At 41.1% G+C, this 19,795-nt stretch overlaps 2 protein-coding genes across 5 annotated transcripts in view; both read right to left on the reverse strand.

The window, feature by feature from the left end:
* LOC126236699 (brachyurin-like) overlaps positions 1-3,876 on the reverse strand; it is a 484,625-nt gene extending 480,749 nt beyond the window's left edge. The window contains exons 1-2 of one of the 2 annotated variants that reach the window (XM_049946214.1): positions 3,817-3,876; positions 937-1,003 (exon numbers count right to left, since the gene is read on the reverse strand). In XM_049946214.1, the coding sequence (XP_049802171.1) occupies positions 937-1,003; positions 3,817-3,864 (115 nt within the window). In that variant the 5' untranslated portion in view covers positions 3,865-3,876. The remainder of the gene's footprint in view (positions 1-936; positions 1,004-3,816) is intronic. The other variant, XM_049946213.1, reaches the window with a different exon arrangement.
* Positions 1-19,795, reverse strand: part of LOC126236700 (brachyurin-like) — a 245,556-nt gene that overhangs the window by 44,854 nt on the left and 180,907 nt on the right. The window lies entirely within an intron of this gene.

The raw sequence follows: 19,795 nt of genomic DNA on the forward strand, positions 1-19,795 counted from the left end.
ACAGAGTTTTCACTTGATGGTGGACAAGAGATCAATCGTCTCGGAGGGATCTTACGATGTAGTTCCTGAAGGAGATGGATTTTTTCCGTTCTCAATAAGCGAACTCGCTTACTACGTCATACCACAGCGTCAAGTACGTTGTAAAACAATAGTACCACTTATCCAGTCCCCTTCACTTCTTACATTATCATGTTGTTAGCGTTGTCCAGAGTTTGTTTGCTTTTTGTCAGTTGCTTCTTACATATGTCGTAGAAAATCCTTGCTCCACATTGTGTTCACTTTTGTACTTTTGTTTCCATCAAGGGCCTGTCATCATAGCATATGTCTCTTGTTGTGAGGATAGAGCCTCCAGCATTTACTTATACTACTATAGACACCAGGATACTACACACGTGCCACAGAGGTATGACACACTGTGTTTCCCGCTCAGAGGACTTGGCGGAAATAACAACTGATCGATAATGTAGGGAGGTAGGTAGCACCATGCGAATATTCTACAGTTATTTCATGGGTACTTTGTATAATACCTTGGACATGAATATCACATATGCAAAGAACGTTTGCTAGAATGACCAGGCAGAAAAGACTTAAAGGAGATTTTATGTACTGAACTAGTGTATGTGCAGTTAATTTCAAAATTTATGTTAGTTTCAATAAATATGATTTAGAACAACGTATCATTTCAGAACGGAAAGATGTACGAGAGCTAAATAGTGATAGACAGAACTATGGTGATACGCAATGGCACACAATGTGCGACGTATAACTCTGCTGCTACGAGAAACGCGTATTCTGTGATAAGCCGATTTAAAGGTCGCCAATAAGTAATTAACCAGTTATAAAATGCCACGGATTCGAGGATTAAGTAAGAGTGATTTAAATACTGCTGTGAAACTTAATTTTTCTCTGGTACTCGTACATTATAGAAATACTTACGCACAAGTGGCTTTGTCTTCACCATAGGTGTAAGATTGCGGTGTAGCGTCGCATACTGGGGCAGCGCCTGTCAACAAAGGAATTTTATACATTTTTGTTGATATCGTGTTCAGCAAAACCATACGTCGAAAATACGTCTTCTTCTGTATCTTTATCTATACTAATAATGATGCTGTAAGACCGTTGTGGTTGTCTCTCTATTTTAAAGACGAATTTTAGTGGGGTTTTCACAGGTAACTTGAGCGTAGACTGTCGCAACATACAGGCTATGTTCTGTCAAATCGGATCAAGAAAAAATATCGTTATTTAAGGTTCTGTAAATGCGAAAGGGTGTTTCTCTGTTACTTTTCCACAACTTAAGCGCTGAATCGATTTTGATGATATTTGGTATAGAGAGCTTGGACGCTATGGAAGAACGCAGGATACTATAAAAAAGTGTGTAATTTAAGAAATTTATTGATTTGAAAAATATTAAGCGAATTAGGAGAAGATATTTGCTCTTTGAAAAAGCTGTTTATTCTTTGACTTATGAACTTCATCGTACTTGAGAAAATGTTTTTTTTGGTTGGTATGTTTTACGAAATACGATTCAATATAACGTAGACAATACTTACAGAATCCTCAATGTTTTTAATCCTTACTGTACCATAATATGAGCGAAAGTATCTGAGTTATGGTTTCACGACTAAACTGCTGAACCATAAAATGTGATATAGAGACAGCTTTAATCTCGAGGAAGAACATAGGATATTTAAGATAATAAAAAAGGCTGCACCTAAATCATATAATAACGGGAAATAACAGATGGAACACGCTTGCACCGCTCAGCAACAGCGCTGTGTGCGTGCAGCCTTGTTGTGAACTGGAGTAGTGGATGTAATGGAGGGGGGGGGGGGGGAAGGGGGGGGGGCGTGTATGGCACACATCCTGAGCTAAACTTACCCAAACAAGCAGACACGTGAGGGCAGCTGAGGTTATTTCATGTACAGTAGCTTACTCTCCATCACTCATCCTAACAAAACCACTGATATGCATGCACAGGCAGAGGAAACAGCTAGTTTTCAAACAATCAACTAAGGTAGGAAATTATTTCATGTGTTAATACTGAACTAGAATAGAGCAGGATAGCGTCTGTGGTGACAAATTGTTTTACAATTTATTGCGAGTTACATGCATTACCACTCTACATATTCATAAACAACCAGAATTTATGAAGTCAAAACAGTATGAGTAAATTGTTAACACAAAATCATTAAAATTGATGTGGTTGTATGACCAGGTAAATCTTCAAAGGATGTGAAGCTCCACACAAACATGAGGGAACCTAAAGTAAGTGAAATTAATATTGTACTGAAGCTGTCATGAAGTAATAACAGCAGATCTAATGTACAAAACGTATTAACAAGTGCGGAATGGCAGTGACTGTGGATATCCAGTCGAAACTTTGTCTCACTATGGGGCAAAGGACCAGCAATGCTCAGAACATTTCCTTCAGGCTCTTGATTGATGGCGGTCATGAAATGAAATTAAACAGAATTACTCGATAATAAAATGGGAGAGTGGGGGTTGCACTTTTGCCTGCATGAAGGATGTAATATGATTAGTTAGGACATATGCTTCAATAGAAACAAAGCATTCGTTAATCAGGTGTTCCGTTGTGAAAATTATGGCAACACATGAAATGGTTTACATTACAAATGTTGTTAGTGTGCATATAAAGTCTGTAAGCTTTCATTCAGTTCTCTTAGAACTGATGTGCTACTAAAGTTATTCAACTATCTGAATCACTATATTCTAACAAATTATTTAAGATAGAATACATAGTGTATTCACACAATTTGCTCCTAAGAAACAGTGAAATTTATGGAAGAAATTTGAAAAATTGAAACAATAATAACAATAAAATTTTCGGAAATTATTGAACATGTTAAAAATTGTACCACGTTCAGAAATACTCGATAATTACATATTACATTATCGCTGTAGATTCACGCATGTTTCCATACTTTATCATAGATATTGATTCTGGACTTTGTTCACAACAAAGTCTGCTCTCTTCATATGATGTGGTATTTTAATATTTAGAGAGTGAATTACTTGAGGAAGTTGGACGAAAAAGATAAAAAAATTGCATTATATGTGACCTAACTAGAAAAAGGACAATTCTTTCGTAAGATAAGCTACATTTTCTCTTACTCTTGGATTAAATTCGTAAAGTATAGATCAGAATTTGTAGTTCCGGCTTAGATGAACAAAATTCTGTAGTCATAGATGTTTCCTAGCAAGCTCACTAGCATTTGACAAATTTATATCATTTGATGCACTGTATCTCTTTGAACTCTGTGTTTTTATGGAACTGCGTATTTTGCATATTTTTGACAGATTCTTATTATTATGATTATCACGTAAGTATGATTTATGTGATATTAACCAATGAACCTCAAGGTAGTTCAATTAAAATTCCACGAATGTTATTGCGAAGTTACGTTGTTTATGAGATTATCAATTAGGATAGCTACTAAATAACTTGGGAGTATAAATCAAACCCTGTTATAAAAAATATACCAGGTATAACCTTAACCATAGTCAAATCGACGTATTTCAGCACAGCTGATCAGTACACAACTGGCTTTTCGACTACAGTTCCGCTCTACGATGCACACTGATATCCCTTAGAAGTGTAATGTTCTATTGTGTAATTGTTTGAACCAGTCTACATAAGCTCTGATGTAAGTTTGGTGGTAAGATTGGTTAAACGTAGTGAATGCATTGACGGTAGCCTCAGAATAATCTACAAAATGTTCAAAATCGCCATTTAATGACTCATCCTGTTTGCTGCACTTATAGTATATGTGCTAACGTGACTGCATCACATTTTACCTGAACGGCAGCGGCCATGGCAAAAAGCAATAGTGCCAACACGTTCATTGTGGTCTTAGACCCGCACCTACCGGTATCAGATGCATCGCTCCGTTTTATACTCGATATTGTGCAGACTTGTTGACAAATGAGTTATCAAATTCAGATTCAGAATTCAAGATAAAGCTAACAAAACGGACTTTGAAACGCTCAGAGGGCTCTGATATCTGTAAAATTGGAAAGATAACAGTGATTTCCAAATAACAGGTCGTGGTACAGGATCGAAAGAACAAGGAGTTGTTTAGTGTTTAGCACACAGTCGACAGCATGGTTATTTGATATGCATTTGCTATGATTGAGAGAATCCGTGGAGCATCCTGATCGGGGTAGCCCGACAGGGATTTGAAACCGGCTCCTCCCTAATAAGAAAACAACGCATTAAGCAGCCTAATCTACGTGTAGCAACCATTTACATTACCTAACAATGAAGTGATGTAGGCAAGAGTGGCAGGAGCATAGGAATGAGTTTATGTGACAGAGTATGTGATGTTATGTTAGTGATTACAAACGCTAGAGAAGTTTACAAAACATGTGGGAGTGTGAGACTAATAATCAGCATGACACTGGACCTCTCTCTTGCCTGGATGTAAGCAAAAGATTCGACTGGGGAAGGTGTCATAAAGAGTTTGTATCCTTTCCTGAGGCAAGTTGGCCCACAACTGTTGTAACTTGTTCTTGATATGGTGTTTACTGGTACTAGGAAAATGTTGACCTGCGAGCCGGTCTCACACATGTTCTATCGGGGACAGATTTTGGGATCTCGCTGGCCATGGTAGTACCTCAACAACACACAGATAGTTCAAAGAGACACATGTCACTGTAAGCGTATTGTCATATTGCCGGCTTAATTGCGGAGTATCTTTACGGGCAGCGCGATTGCAGAGTCGAGCACGGGCCACGGAACTGTTGTGTTGGGGTAACTCTGCATGTGAGAGGCATAGTTATTATGGGAGTTCAAGTGTTACTACAAGTGCTATTACTGTAAGGTGATGAAATATGTATGTGATTCAGAGGAAAGTGCGTAATGACGTAACACAAAATGAGCAGTGCAGGCGATAACGTATTTGAGTATCCTCGCGTTGCGTGTCGCACAGCATCAATCATCCGCACCGTTTCCGGGCTCTCAGAATGAACTAATGTGAATCAGTAAAAATTAGTTACCATAAAAGAGTGCAATCAAGTGCCAGTGTCTTGCAGCGAGTGTGACAACGTGGGTTCGGTCATCGCAGTTCCGCATCATCAACAATCAGTTGCGCCGCGACGGTTACCCTCACGCTCGTACGAATGTGAACTGTGAACAGTAGCTTAACTTGATGAGCAGTGTTATATCATTACTAGTGACAAGGAGGACTGGTGCCGAAAGTGCGTGACGAGCGTAAGAACTAACGCTCGATCATAATGCTTCCGCATCATTAACAGTCACCCGCTTCGCGTCGGTTTCGCGTACGCTCGTCCAAGTGATATTGTGGACAGATAATCATCAAGAACGTTAATTGCGATAAGCAGTTATGACTCAGAATGTAAACAGTGCAACCTGTGATTTTCATATCGTCTCAGAATATACACTACTGGCCATTAAAATTACTACATCAAGAAGAAATGCAGATGATAAACGGGTATTCATTGGACAATAATATTATTCTAAAACTGACAGGTGATTACATTTTCACGCAGTTTGGGTGCATAGATACTGAGAAATCAGTACCCAGAACAACCACCTCTGGCCGTAATAACGGCCTTGTTACACCTGGGCATTGAGTCAAACAGAGCTTGGATGGCGTGTACAGGTACAGCTGCCCATCCAGCTTCAACACCATACCACAGTTCATCAAGTGTAGAGACTGGCGTATTGTGACGAGCCAGTTGCTCGACCGCCATTGACCAGACTTTTCAATTGGTGAGAGATTTGGAGAATGTGCTGGCCAGGGCAGCGGTCGAGGATTTTCTGTATCCAGAAAAGCCCGTACAGGAGCTGCAACATGCGATCGTGCATTATCCTGCTGAAATGTTGGGTTTCGCACGGATCGAATATAGGGTAGAGCCACGCGTCGTAACACATCTGAAATGTAACGTCCACTGTTCAAAGTGCCGTCAATGCGAACTAGAAGTGACCGAGACGTGTAACCAATGGCATACCATCACGCCGGGTGATGCGCCAGTATGGCGATGGCGTATACACGCTTCCAATGTGCGTTCATCTCGATGTCGCCAAACACGGATGCGACCATCACGATGCTGTAAACAGAACCTGGATTCATGTGAAAAAATAAAGTTTTGCCATTCATGCACCCAGGTGCGCCGTTGAGTACACCATCGAAGGCGCTCCTGTCTGTGATGGAGCGTCAAGGGTAATCGCAGCCATGGTCTCCGAGCTGATAGTCCATGCTGCAGCAAACGTTGTCGAACTGTTCATGCAGATGGTTGTTGTCTTGCAAACGTCCCCATCTGTTGTCTCAAGGATCGAGACGTGGCTGCACGATCCGTTACAGCCATGCGGATAAGATTCCTGTCATCTCGACTGTTAGCGATACAAGGCCGTTGGGGTCCAGCACGGTGTTCTGTATTACCCTCCTGAACCCACCGATTCCATATTCTGCTAAAAGTCATTGGATCTCGACCAACGCGTTCAGCAATGTCGCGATACGATAAACCGCAATCGCGATAGGCTACAATCCGACCTTTATGGAAGTCGGAAACGTGATGGCATTTCTCCTCCTTACACGAGGCATCACAACAACGTTTCACCAGGCAACGCCGGTCAACTGCTGTTTTGTGCATGAAAAATCGGTTGGAAGCTTTGATCTTGTCTGCACGTTGTAGGTGTCACCACCGGCGGCAACCTTGTGTGAGTGCTATGAAACGCAAATCATTTGCATATCACAGCATCTTCTTCCTGTCGGTTACATTTCGCGTCTGTAGCACGTCATCTTCATGGTGTAGAAATTTTAATGGCCAGCAGTGTAGATGTTCATACCAGACGTAGGACAGTGTTGTGCTTAACGTTGAGTGGCTCTCCTAAATCCGCTTGCATGTTTAAATACATAATTTCAGGCAAGCCAGCGGCAGTGTGGAGCAGAACAATACGACCGTCGCGGGATTATCAGGTACGTGATGAGGACAGGGCGCGGTCACAAAACGAAAAGCGACTACCAGGTAAGGAGACCCCTCCGCCATTTGTACCCCTGGGCGTGTTACAACATGTGTGGACGAGCATTATCGAGTTAAAAAATTGTGTGGCAGTACTATTGCGTGGGAGGTAACACCTGAGGGCGCAGTATGTCCGTGTGACATACTAATTTGTCTTCAGGGTTCTCTAAATCAATACCAGCTGCAACGTGAAGTCATACCCGATGCCTCCCCACACCGTGACACCAGGTGTAACACCGCTGTGCTCTTCCAAAGCATCGCGAGAATGGGACCTCCTCGAATGTTCGTCCACGGGAGTGCAGAGCAGTGATTCATCGCCGAACGCTTTGGTGCCGCGCAATGCAGTTGCGCCAGTCATTAGCAGTCCATTCTTCCCGATCGCGGCACTGCAATGAGGTCCCTTTCAGACTCTGTCAGGTGCTGTTAACTTGTCTGAAATGAGCACGCTGCACCTCCACGTTCTTCGCAGTTGTCAACCAACGTCTGACTCTGTTCACGCCTCTTATGTGCGCTACCAGGCCTGGCTACAACGCTAAGCTCATACAACACTCCTTCTGGCAGCAGTTCTCCTGTATGAAGAGTTGCAGCTCTAATTATTTACATATCAGCAGATGGGGTGCAAATATAAAAATTACACTCTTTGTCCTTGTCTTCGAAGTGCGTCATTGTTTTTCTCGGGTCATATAATCAGCAAGTAATTAAATAGCTGTCACTCGCTTCACTGCTTTTCTTTACAACAAATTTATTTCGATCTCACAGATAAACTGAACAACCGAAGTAACCTTGATTAGTCTGCAAATGTAATCTAATCTAAAGTGGACGACACCTGTAGCTAAAGGCGTTATCTGTCTTTCTGCTGGCTCCCACCGTGGGATAAGCAAGCCGTTTAAGTGATTCACACTGACGCCGGCGGCTCTCCTCCATCACCAGACGGCTAATCTCTTGTGATAAACTGTTGTTTACTACTTGCCACAAATGAACGCTCAGCTGAGTGGCTATCTGATGATTTCTCGATCTTCATGTTCAGTCGCCTCTCTAAGTCGATTGCTTCCTTCTTGCCACTGTGTTCGGCCATGGTTTACCAACTGCATCCAACATCATCGAATATTGGCATCGTTCCCATTCAAATGTCGGGTGATTCGCTGATTACTCCACCCGGCTTCTATGAGCCCAACTACACATCGTTTCTCAAATTCTGGCATCAGACCGTCTGCGAGGCATAGTTACTGACCAACCGAGTACAAGGAACGATGTTTACCGAGACTTGATGACATGGTATCGACATGTCCCCTGTTTACTATCTTTGGCAGCTGTACGGTGAAACTGAGCTCACACATTCGCCGGCCGAAGTGGCCGTGCGGTTAAAGGCGCTGCAGTCTGGAACCGCAAGACCGCTACGGTCGCAGGTTCGAATCCTGCCACGGGCATGGCTGTTTGTGATGTCCTTAGGTTAGTTAGGTTTAACTAGTTCTAAGTTCTAGGGGACTAATGACCTCAGCAGTTGAGTCCCATAGTGCTCAGAGCCATTTGAACCATTTTCTCACACATTCATCCATCGACCACCAAAGTTAACATCATATGCGTATGAACATCAGTTTATGAGCAATTTGCGTAACTACTTTGTGGTGCCTCTATTCTTTTCGTCTTGGATTGTATTTAAGACTGCTTTTCTCGGTCAAACAAACAGCTCCTTCTGTCTCACTTCCAAAGAACCCTGCGTTCCACGAGCAACGCTGCAGCTCAGTCGTGGATTAGATCAGGTGAAAGAGATACTGATTCCGATATTAAGAAAATTTGTGGGTTCTTTATTAGCTCTGTAGATCAATCTTATTTAGATTATAAAACGGGTTGGCAAATGAAACAGAAAGAATTGCCTTGCTGTAGTCCTGAGGGATAACGAGAGAGAAATGTAGAACTGGGGCCACAGCGACAGCATGTTAACTTCGACCTTGAACTCTACTTGTGCGCTATATGGTGCATGAGAGAGTTCGAGCAGCGACGTTATGATCAAGCAGGATTTGTAATAGAGTCTCCACCCTTTCTCTGAATGTTATCTGTGTTTTTTGGGCTGTGACCCTAGTGACGAGAGGAGCTCCCTCTGGTCTGCACCGTCTGCCTACAAACATAGACCTGAAGCGCATGCTTTTACTTCTCTCCTGTTACAGACATAAGTAGACCACATCCTTGAAACAAGGCACAGGAACATTCCTGAGACACATTGGAATGGAGAATGTGACTCACGGGGTCAATCAAACAACTTAATTCCTATTAAGGTTATGGCCCCCACTATACTGTTTACCCACCTGCGAGACCAAGAGAACGATCACCAACTTTGGTAGGACACGACCGTTTAGCAAGCTTAATTTACAGTTATTTGTTTACTCCTATGAAATAACATTGCACCAGCCTCGAAGCAGTGCCACTGTGAATGCTGTTCTCAGTCAAAGGATGAGTTAGTCACATTTGGTAAGTTGCTGAATATCGCTCTGATTGCTGTCAACCGTTCGGCATACGCAGTGACAGGGCGTAATGGGAGGGCTAGTGACATTCGTGTACCAAAGATACTCCAAGTACTACCCTCTCCCGAGTACACTGTATTCTCTACATGAAGTGCAACATCTGTCAGCACTCGTCCGTTAGACTGTGAGTGGCGTATCAGTGGGGTGGGTCTAAGGAATTTGTATGGGACCTCGACGCGGAAAGGGATACTAACTGTTTAAAGTTTTTGTAAATAAGGGGACGCACGAAAACACTTCTTTAAGGTATAAAAAACACCTTGAAGTATAACCCAGCGTACCTTACACGACATATACGTAAAACTCTACGTTTTCTAATTTTAACATGTTTTCCAAGTAATGCTTACACATTTCCCGTTCTTCCTATAACCACTCGCTATATAGCCGGTCTTTTTTAAAACTAAAATTTATTCGAACTGGCATGAACAATTCCCAAATTTCATACAAAATCATGAATTCCAGTTTTAACATAGAGAAAATTAAACAAACGGATAATAAGAGCAAATTGAATTGAGTATTATACGCAAAGTAGCAAGGGGCTCTATTGAATGAGTTTCTAATGAACGTCCCTTTGGTTTTACAATTACTATATAAACGCAGCGCACTTATTGTTAACGTCTTTAGCGTCTGGGAGTCTTAAGCGTCTGAGGATCTCTGGCGTATGGGGGTCTTTAGAATCTGAGAGTCTTTGTGTTCGAGATTTTAGTGTCCGAGCTTCTAGCATTTGAGTCGTGAGTATTCGTGTCTCTTATGTTCGTTCGCCACTGTGTGAGATAGCTAAGTTTATTGGAAGCCAGGCTAATTGAAAGTAAATGTCTGTTCGTTTAATTTATTGTCAAAGGTACGAAAACTGACAGAAAATGAGATAAAGCTAACATACAGCGAACATCTCAGTCTATAAAAGATCGATATCATTGCCGGCCGGAGTGGCCGAGCGGTTCTAGGCGCTTCAGTCTGGAACCGTGTGACCGCCTCCGTCGCAGGTTCGAATCCTGCGTTGTGCATGGATGGATGTGATGTCCTTAGGTTAGTTGGGTTTAAGTAGTTCTAAGTTCTAGGGGACTGATGACCTCAGATGATAAGACCCACAGTGCTCAGAGCCATTTGAACCAGCCGATATCATTAATCTCAATTTAAAAACATCAGTTGCTGCCGAAGCTACTCTTCAAACAGCGCGTCGAAACTTGAATTTTTATTGTACACATTGTTTGGACATTTATTATCGAACTAAAGTGTGACCATTCATAGTAGCGAATCATATAGAAGGAATTATGTTAATAAAAACCAAGTTAAGGAAAAACTACAGTCTGCTACGATTTCGAACAGAGTATCAAGAGAATTGATCCGAGTATTGGATTATCTCTGGACAATAATAATAATAATAATAATAATAATAATAATAATAATAGTTTATTCCACATTCATATCAAACGGAATAATTTTCAACGGATAAAACATTGTGCTCTGTTAAATGAAACCTGTGTCTTTCGAAGGAATTAATTCGGTGTACATCTGCTACGCTAATCGAAGATATCAGTTTATCTGGAAACGCGAATCGGTCGTCTAGTAACTGTTAATGAGGATCTCTGGTGGCAACCGCTAAACAACGTAGCTAGGCGACAGTAATAATTAGAATCTAAGTTTATCAACGAAAGAGACATTAAAAGATTTTATGAAACCCCAGTTAGCGCAAAGATCGGACATTATCAACAAATATTGACTGCAATAACAGATAGTGTTGTGTCACCTTGCTTTCACGTATCTCGACGAGTTGAAGAATACCGGCTGGGCGCAGAAGAAGGACGTTATACTTCCGATGGTCGTGGAAGTGCCCGTAGGCAGCGATAGGAGGCGTCACAAATGGCGCCCAACGTGGGGTTCGAAGGTAATAAATTAACAATATACAGTTCATACATGCTAATTTGTGAATTATTTACTGACTGTATACGAACGAAACAACCACTCGTGTTAACCTGCTCGTGTTACACGTTCACGGTCTTCGACAAACTACGCCCGGAGTGACAGGAAGGAAGTACTATAGGAAGTACGTATAGAAATAATTGATACGACGATATTTAAAGTTTGAGTCATAGCTCATTGTGCTTCAGTTAAATATATTGTAGCTGGCGAACCACTACGGCAAGTTCGCGCGTTGTTGAATTGATATTGTAGCTTAGACTATTTGTGTGTTGTGTTGGTGTTGGTTGGTTGTAATTTGTAGTATTTGACCATATGATAGTAGTCCTAAGGTTGAGATCTAATGTAGAGAATATGAACGAAGACATGACTAGGGAGGAGGGAACAGAAATGGATGATAGTAGGGTAGGAGAATTAGAATCATAGTATCCGAATCTTTACGATGGAAACTACTGAAAGTAATAATGTCGGAATGTCGATACCTAAAAGTGATTCAACTGTAGGGCCTAGTAGAATGGTTAAACCTACAAATGAAATGGGTGGTTTGACTATTTAATTAAATTCTAGGAGGAAATATTAGAAGCTAATCGTCAACGGGATCAAAAAGACCGAGAATACAGGGAAGAAAGGAATCAGACAGACCTAGAATTTAAGGTGAAAATCAAACAAGCGATTGAATCGTTAGAGGCTCAAACTAAGGAAAGAGAAGATAGAGTGGCTAAGGAACTCGAGAAACTGGGACCTGACTCAAATTCAGCAAGTAGTAAACGTGCTACTTTACAAGGATCGATAAGTACGTTACAGAAGGATGTGGAATAGATAAGTTAAGAGCAGTCTACCGTGTCGGATGAATAGATGATCTGTCAATCAAAGTAAGAAGCCTACATTTAAGAAGTTAAAAGTATATTGACGATTATTTAATGGGTCAGACGAAAACGATTGAGGCAGGAGGACATATTCCAGTAACAGACATAGAGTGAATATTTAACTTGTGTCTAGTATCTAAAATGAAATTTATAGCTACCTTTGAACAGACGTATTCAGTATGGACATTAAATGAATGAAATATTTAATTAATGTTAGGAAAAATAGAAATATCTGAGATTGAGATAATACTTTGAAAGACTTTAGTCTGAAATGAAGAACCTAGTACTTGTGACGTCTCCCATTGCTACCTACTGGCCCTTCCACTATCAGCGGAAGTGAATGTCCATTTTCAATGCCCAGGCAGTATTCTTCACTTCATCGAAGTACGTGAAAGCGAGGTGACACAATTCTATCCGTTATTGCAGTCAACATTTGTTGGTAACGTCCGCATTTGTACTAACTGGAATCTATATTCGGGGTTGCACAAATCTTTTAAAGTCTCTTTCGTTAATAAACTTAGATTCTAATTGTTATTGTCGTCTAGCTACGTTGTTTAGCGGTTGCCACCAAAGATGCACATTAACAGTTATTAGGCGGCCGATTCGCGTTTCCAGATGAACTGATATCTTTGATTAGCTTAGCAGATGTACACCGAATTAATTCCTACGAAAGACACAGATTTCATTTAACAAAGCACAATGTTTCATCCGTTGTAAATTATTCCCTTTAATTTTAATGGGGAATAAAGTATTATAATAATAATTATTATTATTGTCTAGAGATAATCCAATACAGGAATCAATTCTCTGGATACTCTGTTCGAAATCGTAGCAGACTGTAGTTTTTCCTTAACTTGGCTTTTATTAACATAGTTCCATCGATATGACAAACAGTCGTTTACTTTTAACTAACCTGGCTTCCAATAGTGTTAGATATCTCACACAGTGGCACATGAACATAAGAGACACGAATACTCATGACTCAAATGCTAGAAGCTCGGACACTAAAATCTCGAACACAAAGACTCTCAGATTCTAAAGACCATTAAATTCTAAAGATCCTCAGACGCTTAAGACGCCCAGATGCTGAAGGCGTTAACAGTACGTGCGTGGGGTTTATGTAGTAGTTGTGAAACAAAAGGGACGTTCATTAGAAACTCTTTGAATAGAGCCCCTTGCTACTTTGCGTGTAATACTCTTTTCAGTTGGCTCTTATCGTTCTTTTATTTAATTTTTCCTGCTTTAATACTGGAATTCATTATTTTGAATGAAATTTGGGAATTGTTCATGCCAGTTCGGATAAAGTTTAATTTAAAAAAAGACCAGATATGTAACGACAGGCTACATGTTCCACTTACATGGCAGAGTGGGATAAGGAAATTTTTTGTTAAATTGTATCGTAAACGTCGAAAATACTGCAGAAACTGTAGTTAATTCTTATAACGAGAATCTGTTAATAATACATTTCTTCTGCAGTGAACTAAAAGCTAAATCCCGTCCGAACAGTATTCGGAAGGCTCAACAGTACCGACCGACTGCCGAGTCGCAGGCATCACAGGATGCAGATCTGGAGGGCCATGTGGTCATCACACCGATCTGCTGGCTGTTGCCAGCTTTTGTGACGAGTTCTGCAGTCTGCAGTTAACACATTTTTAAGTTTCCCATCTGATTAGTCAGGCCTGTAGTCAGGATTATTCTTAACTTTAAGAATAAATCTTTCCACCACAGAGTTGGTTACATCAACAAACTCCTTAGATGGTTCTAAAAATTCCATTTCAGAAGAGAAAATAGCTGAATCTGACATTTCCGTTAATCTAACGCCCCATTGCTGTATATAGGTTTTTGTAATGTAAGTTCGCATCTTCTTAAAAAAACAAGAAGAAGAAAAAGAAATATATAGTTTGAAATCTATTTGCAATCAAGAGCTAAGGGGTGGAACAGGACACTGTTTACAGTTGATGCTGTTCCAGTGGTTTATCGACAACAACGTTATGGTACAGTAACTGCACACACGCAAACAAAGGTGACACTTGGCGCGGTGCCTGATGGGAGCGACCGTAACGTCATTTCCCATTTACAGTTGCTCCCATCAGGCACTGCGCCAAGTGTCTACTTCGTTTGCGCGATTCTCCTCTTTGCGCGCAGCACGTTACTTTTATTTACGTCCACGATCAACGGCCAGTCTGTGCACCGGTTGTCGGTCCCCTGAAAGTCTTTAAGAAATCTGCTACCGTTTTGCGGCATTTCAGTCTTCACGTGAGCAATAGCATCACCTGCGAACAGCGACATGCAACTTCCAACGTTACACACGAGATTGTATGTATAGGGTGTCTCTCCTAAGAGCCGTCAGGAGCACTTTCATTGGTGTTTCGGCAGATATTTGCCATTTTGTTTTTTCAAGGTGCAGCTAGAGTCAGCCCAAAGAAGTGCTGCCCATAACGCATTTCATGTAACGTCCAGCGTTGACGGAAAGCGTCGGCTTGTTTCTAGTGACAAACAAAGCGATTTTTAAACTGGAATTTTACGTACTGATTCGATAGTGCGCTACAGCATTAGTCTAGTGCTATGTTCGTTTTACCGGTAATTATTAACAGGAACAGTTCTACACAAAGAACAGCCAGTAGTCTAGCAGCAACTGCACCGACCTGGCCGGCGCTGGTTACCACGGCCATGCAGAAGCGCGTTGCTCAGTTGCTGCTAGAGTACTGATTATTCTTCGTGTAGAACTGTTCCTGTTAATACTTACCGGTAAAACGAATATAGCACTAGACTAATCTAGTAGCGCACTATCGAATGAGCACATAAAACTCCAGTTCAAAAAACCCGACGCATTCCGTTGAAGCTGGGCGTCGTATGAGAGACGTGATGAGCAGCATTTGTTTGGGCTGACTCCAGTCAGACGTAAAAAACGAAATTGCAGATATCTGGCGAAACACGAGAGCAAGCAAACAACTCTTGGGACAGATACCATATATACACAGGGTGGTCCATTGATAGTGAAGGGGCCAAGTATCTCACGAAATAAGCATTAAATGAAAAAACTACAAAGAACGAAACTCGTCTAGCTTGAAGGGGGAAATCTGATGGTGTTATGGTTGGCCCACTAGATGGCGCTGCCATCTATCAAACGAATGTCAACTGCGTTTTTTTAAATAGGAACCCCCATTTTTTTATTACATATTCGTGTAGTAAGTAAAGAAATAAGAATGTTGTAGTTGGACCACATTTTTCGCTTTGTGACAGATGGCGCTGTAATCGTCACAAACGTATAAGTGCGTGGTATCACGTAACATTCCGGCAGTGCAGACGGTGTTTGCTACGTCATACGTTACCCATGTTAAAATGGACCCTTTACCAATTGCGGAAAAGGTCGATATCGTGTTGATGTATGGCTATTGTGATCAAAATGCCCAACTGGCGTGTGCTATGTACGCTGTTCGGTATCCTGGACATCATCCAAGTGTCCGGACCGTTCGCCGGATAGTTACGTTACTTCACCAACAGTGGTAACGTAAACCGGCATCATATGCACTATTGGGCAACGGAAGATCCACGATGGCTGCGACAAGTGGAACATCAGCGACCTTGGCGTGTTAATGTATGGTTCGGCATTATGGGAGGAAGGATAATTGGCCCCCATTTTATCGATGGCATTCTAAATGGTGCAATGTATGCTGATTTCCTACGTAATGTTCTACCGATGTTACTACAAGATGTTTCACTGCATGACAGAATGGCAATGTACTTCCAACATGATGGATGTCCGGCACATAGCTCGCGTTCGGTTGAAGCGCTATTGAACAGCATATTTCATGACAGGTGGATTGGTCGTCGAAGCACCATACCATGGCCCGCACGTTCACCGGATCTGACGTCCCCGGATTTCTTTCTGTGGGGAAAGTTGAAGGATATTTGCTATCGTGATCCACCGACAACGCCTGACAACATGTGTCAGCGCATTGGCAATGCGTGTGCGAACATTACAGAAGACGAACTACTCGCTGTTGAGAGGAATTTCGTTACACGTACTGCCAAATGCACTGAGGTTGGCGGACATCATTTTGAGCATTTATTGCATTAATGTGGTATTTACAGTTAATCACGCTGTAACAGCATGAGTTCTCAGAAATGATAAGTTCACAAAGATACATGTATCACATTGGAACAACCGTAATAAAATGTTCAAACGTACCTACGTTCTGAATTCTTATTTAAAAAACTTACATGTTACCAACTGTTCGTCTAAAATTGTGAGCCATATGTTTGTGACTATTACAGCGCCATCTATCACAAACCGAAAATCGTGGTCCAACTAAAACCTTCATATTCCTTTACGTACTACACGAATATGTAATAAAAAATGGGGGTTCCTATTTTTAAAAAACCAGTTGATATCCGTTTGACCTATGGCAGCGTCATCTAGCGGGCCAACCATAGCGCCATCTGGTTTCCCTCTTCAATCTAGACAAGTTTCGTTCTTTGTAGTTTTTTCGTTTTACGCTTATTGCGTGAGATATTTGGCCCGGTCACGATCAATGGTCACCCTGTAACCACACACACACACACACACACACACATATATAGCGTTTGCCTCGTGGTCTATCCTTACTACCGCTTGTGGCGTTTTATTTGTGTCGGCTCGATCGTGATGGTTGTCCCAGTTTGGTTGACATAGAACAGTGTCCGTAGATCGCGACGACTCCGATCTGTAACTGTTAAAAACAAACTCCTCGCTTGGTTGATTAGTTTCAGACACTATCTCCCTTAGACTGATATCAGCGTATCGATGGGACAGCATGCCGGAATGTGTAAGCAGCCCTTGTTTAAAGTTGAGGCACTGGTGTTCGAAGTCTGTCGGTCTTCTTCACTTCGAAGCCACAGCGACTGCACCACTCCGTACAGCAACAACTCCCTTGATCTGAAACAATTAACCAAATATGCTTCGCGTGCTCGCGACAGGCTGATAAGCTTACGCGAACTTGATAACTGTAGCTCTTATGCACGGTTTGCGAGTGAGCTTTCAAACGCAGATATTAGGATATCTTGAATTATAAAGTCCATCACTCAAGCCGATTCCACAAGATAGTTTAGCGAGGATGTTGATTATTAATTAATACAGCGTCGTCGAGGCGTCGCTACAGTGTTAATTCAACAACTAATACGACGTAATTCCAGAGATATAATACTCTTCTGACATCGCACGGAAAGCATCGTATTTCAGTGTGAACTTGCTGTTCACTGTTAATAAAATCACTAAATCACCTTTAACTTCTGCGTTCTCTCAGGAAATTGCTAATTTCACAATTACACAGTAAATTTCCATTAAATGGCGTAGCCGACAAGAAGCATTAAGGTTACGTTGGAGTTTACTGAACATCGTAGTTATTTAAACCTGCACTGAAAACACACCGATCTATCATTCAGGGTCTTGAATCTATTTGCACCAGCGATTCTGACATTGAATACAGCTTCCGACAACACGGCGTAACTGTAAATTGTTCGTGATCGCTTGTAGGTGTTTCCTACTCAAGACTAATAATAGATTTTATGTCTGCGGTTGGTATATTGCTGTGTCCTTTGATGTTCGTGACAATCACAGATCACGAAGGCTAAGTCCAAGCATTAATCAGGTATCACACGATTTTCTTTTCTTTCACATATAATGACTACTCCGTTGTCTGACTAAACCGTAAATGTTATTTTACTTCAGTTCGAATTTCTGACTAGTACGTCAAGTCGATACTGGAAAACTTTTAAAACTTCAGATCGGTTTGAAACAATATAGTAGCGTTCAATAGGCTTACTACTATTGCGACGTCTACAAGAGAGACAGAATTAACATCTGCATTGCAGTGTTACATTGTAGTCGGAGCGAACTTACAGCTCGATGCGCCTACAACTCTCTTCTTGGATAAATGTTATCTCTGATCTATTTATGGTCTGGGATTTAACCTTCGTAAAGAATATATTTTGAATTATTTATAAGTTTCAGGCTTTGTATCATCTGATAGTCTTTCATTTAGTCCTTTCTTTATAATAAACGTTAGTCAAACTTGCAATTGTGTTAATTTTGTTGTCAGTAGCTCCCGTCTATGTCAGGGTAAATAATTTTGGTATTTCTTTTACTACCAAAGGGCGTTCATTAGGGGATCGATATTTGGGGTGTTACACGCTCCATGTGCAGTTTTGCTCCGCTCTCTTGATCGATTGCAGGAAACCAAATGAACACCTTAGCGACACAGTCTCTGGCACGCCGCTTGAATTTTCGTGCGCAACATAATGATTAGTCAGTTTCGATGCTAATCAAATCGGAAACCGCACAATGCATGAGACTTTTTTCTTGACTATTATTTCTCAGCAAAACCTACCCTGTAACACTCTTACAAGCTTTCCAGGTTAGTTCTAACCACCTTTTATGTAGGTCTCCTGTAGGCTTCAGTGAGAGAGTTTGCGAGTAACAAAATAATATGTGACATAAATGGCCGTATCTGCTGATTGCATTGACATGGAAGCTTAAACTTTTTACAGTGCCAAGGAACCGTAGACTTTAGTACCCTACATAAATTTCAGCTTGACACATTTACCTTTTGCTTAGAAGAAGGTGTTTTAACAGTTAGACAAACACAAAACATAGTTCGTATTTTGCTTAAGGGTATTGCTCTAATGACCGGCTAGTCCGTTTCTTGTCTTGTAAGACTGTATTCTACGTTAGGGTGTAGGCTCTATCTGATTTAAAGTGTCTGTCCTTCAGTTTCTGTTTTTTATGCTAGGACACTGGTTACTTTTTTCGTTCACGGTTGGCAACCTATTTTAATTCTTTGTACAATTGATACGTATGATTTTACATTGTAACATAGCATGGTGGGTGCAAGGACGGTGTTCTTTTTCACAGTTTTCTTAATTTTATTGCACTTTAAGATGGCAACTCCGCTTTATGTTGTTTTATAAGATATGGTTCCATGCTGAACACATATCTGCCTTTTTGAAGCTGTCGATCTTTTACCGATATTTTGTAATCAGTTTGATCCTATATTTTACTTTTTAGCTCCATGCACAAATGTAGTGTATTAGTTAAGGCGTAAATATAACTGCTTATGACACTGTCAATGTGTAAAGATATATTAAACTGTCAGTTATATCGGCGATGGCGTATTTGGGTTCTGTAAAGATTTTCCCCTACCTTCTTGTGCCGTATTGTATTTAATTTCTCAGATGGAGTTGGTTTTACAATTGCTTCGATTGTTTGCGGCTACCGGGATGCTACGTCGGTCATTCAGTTCCGCCCATGCTCGCTATAATATAATAAATGAATGGAATAGATGATCATAAAATTTTGAAATGCGTAGCTTTTTAAAATATATTGAATTAATGAGATAATTTTTCGGCATGAATGTCAAGCACAATAAGCTGAGCTATGCCTGGAAATAAGTTCGTACTAGTTCATATTATTTTGCAGGGCGAAGTAGTTTCTTTCTCCGCTGTATATTTGTGCTT

Source organism: Schistocerca nitens, chromosome 2 (assembly GCF_023898315.1).
Source record: "Schistocerca nitens isolate TAMUIC-IGC-003100 chromosome 2, iqSchNite1.1, whole genome shotgun sequence".
Lineage (NCBI taxonomy): Eukaryota > Metazoa > Arthropoda > Insecta > Orthoptera > Acrididae > Schistocerca > Schistocerca nitens.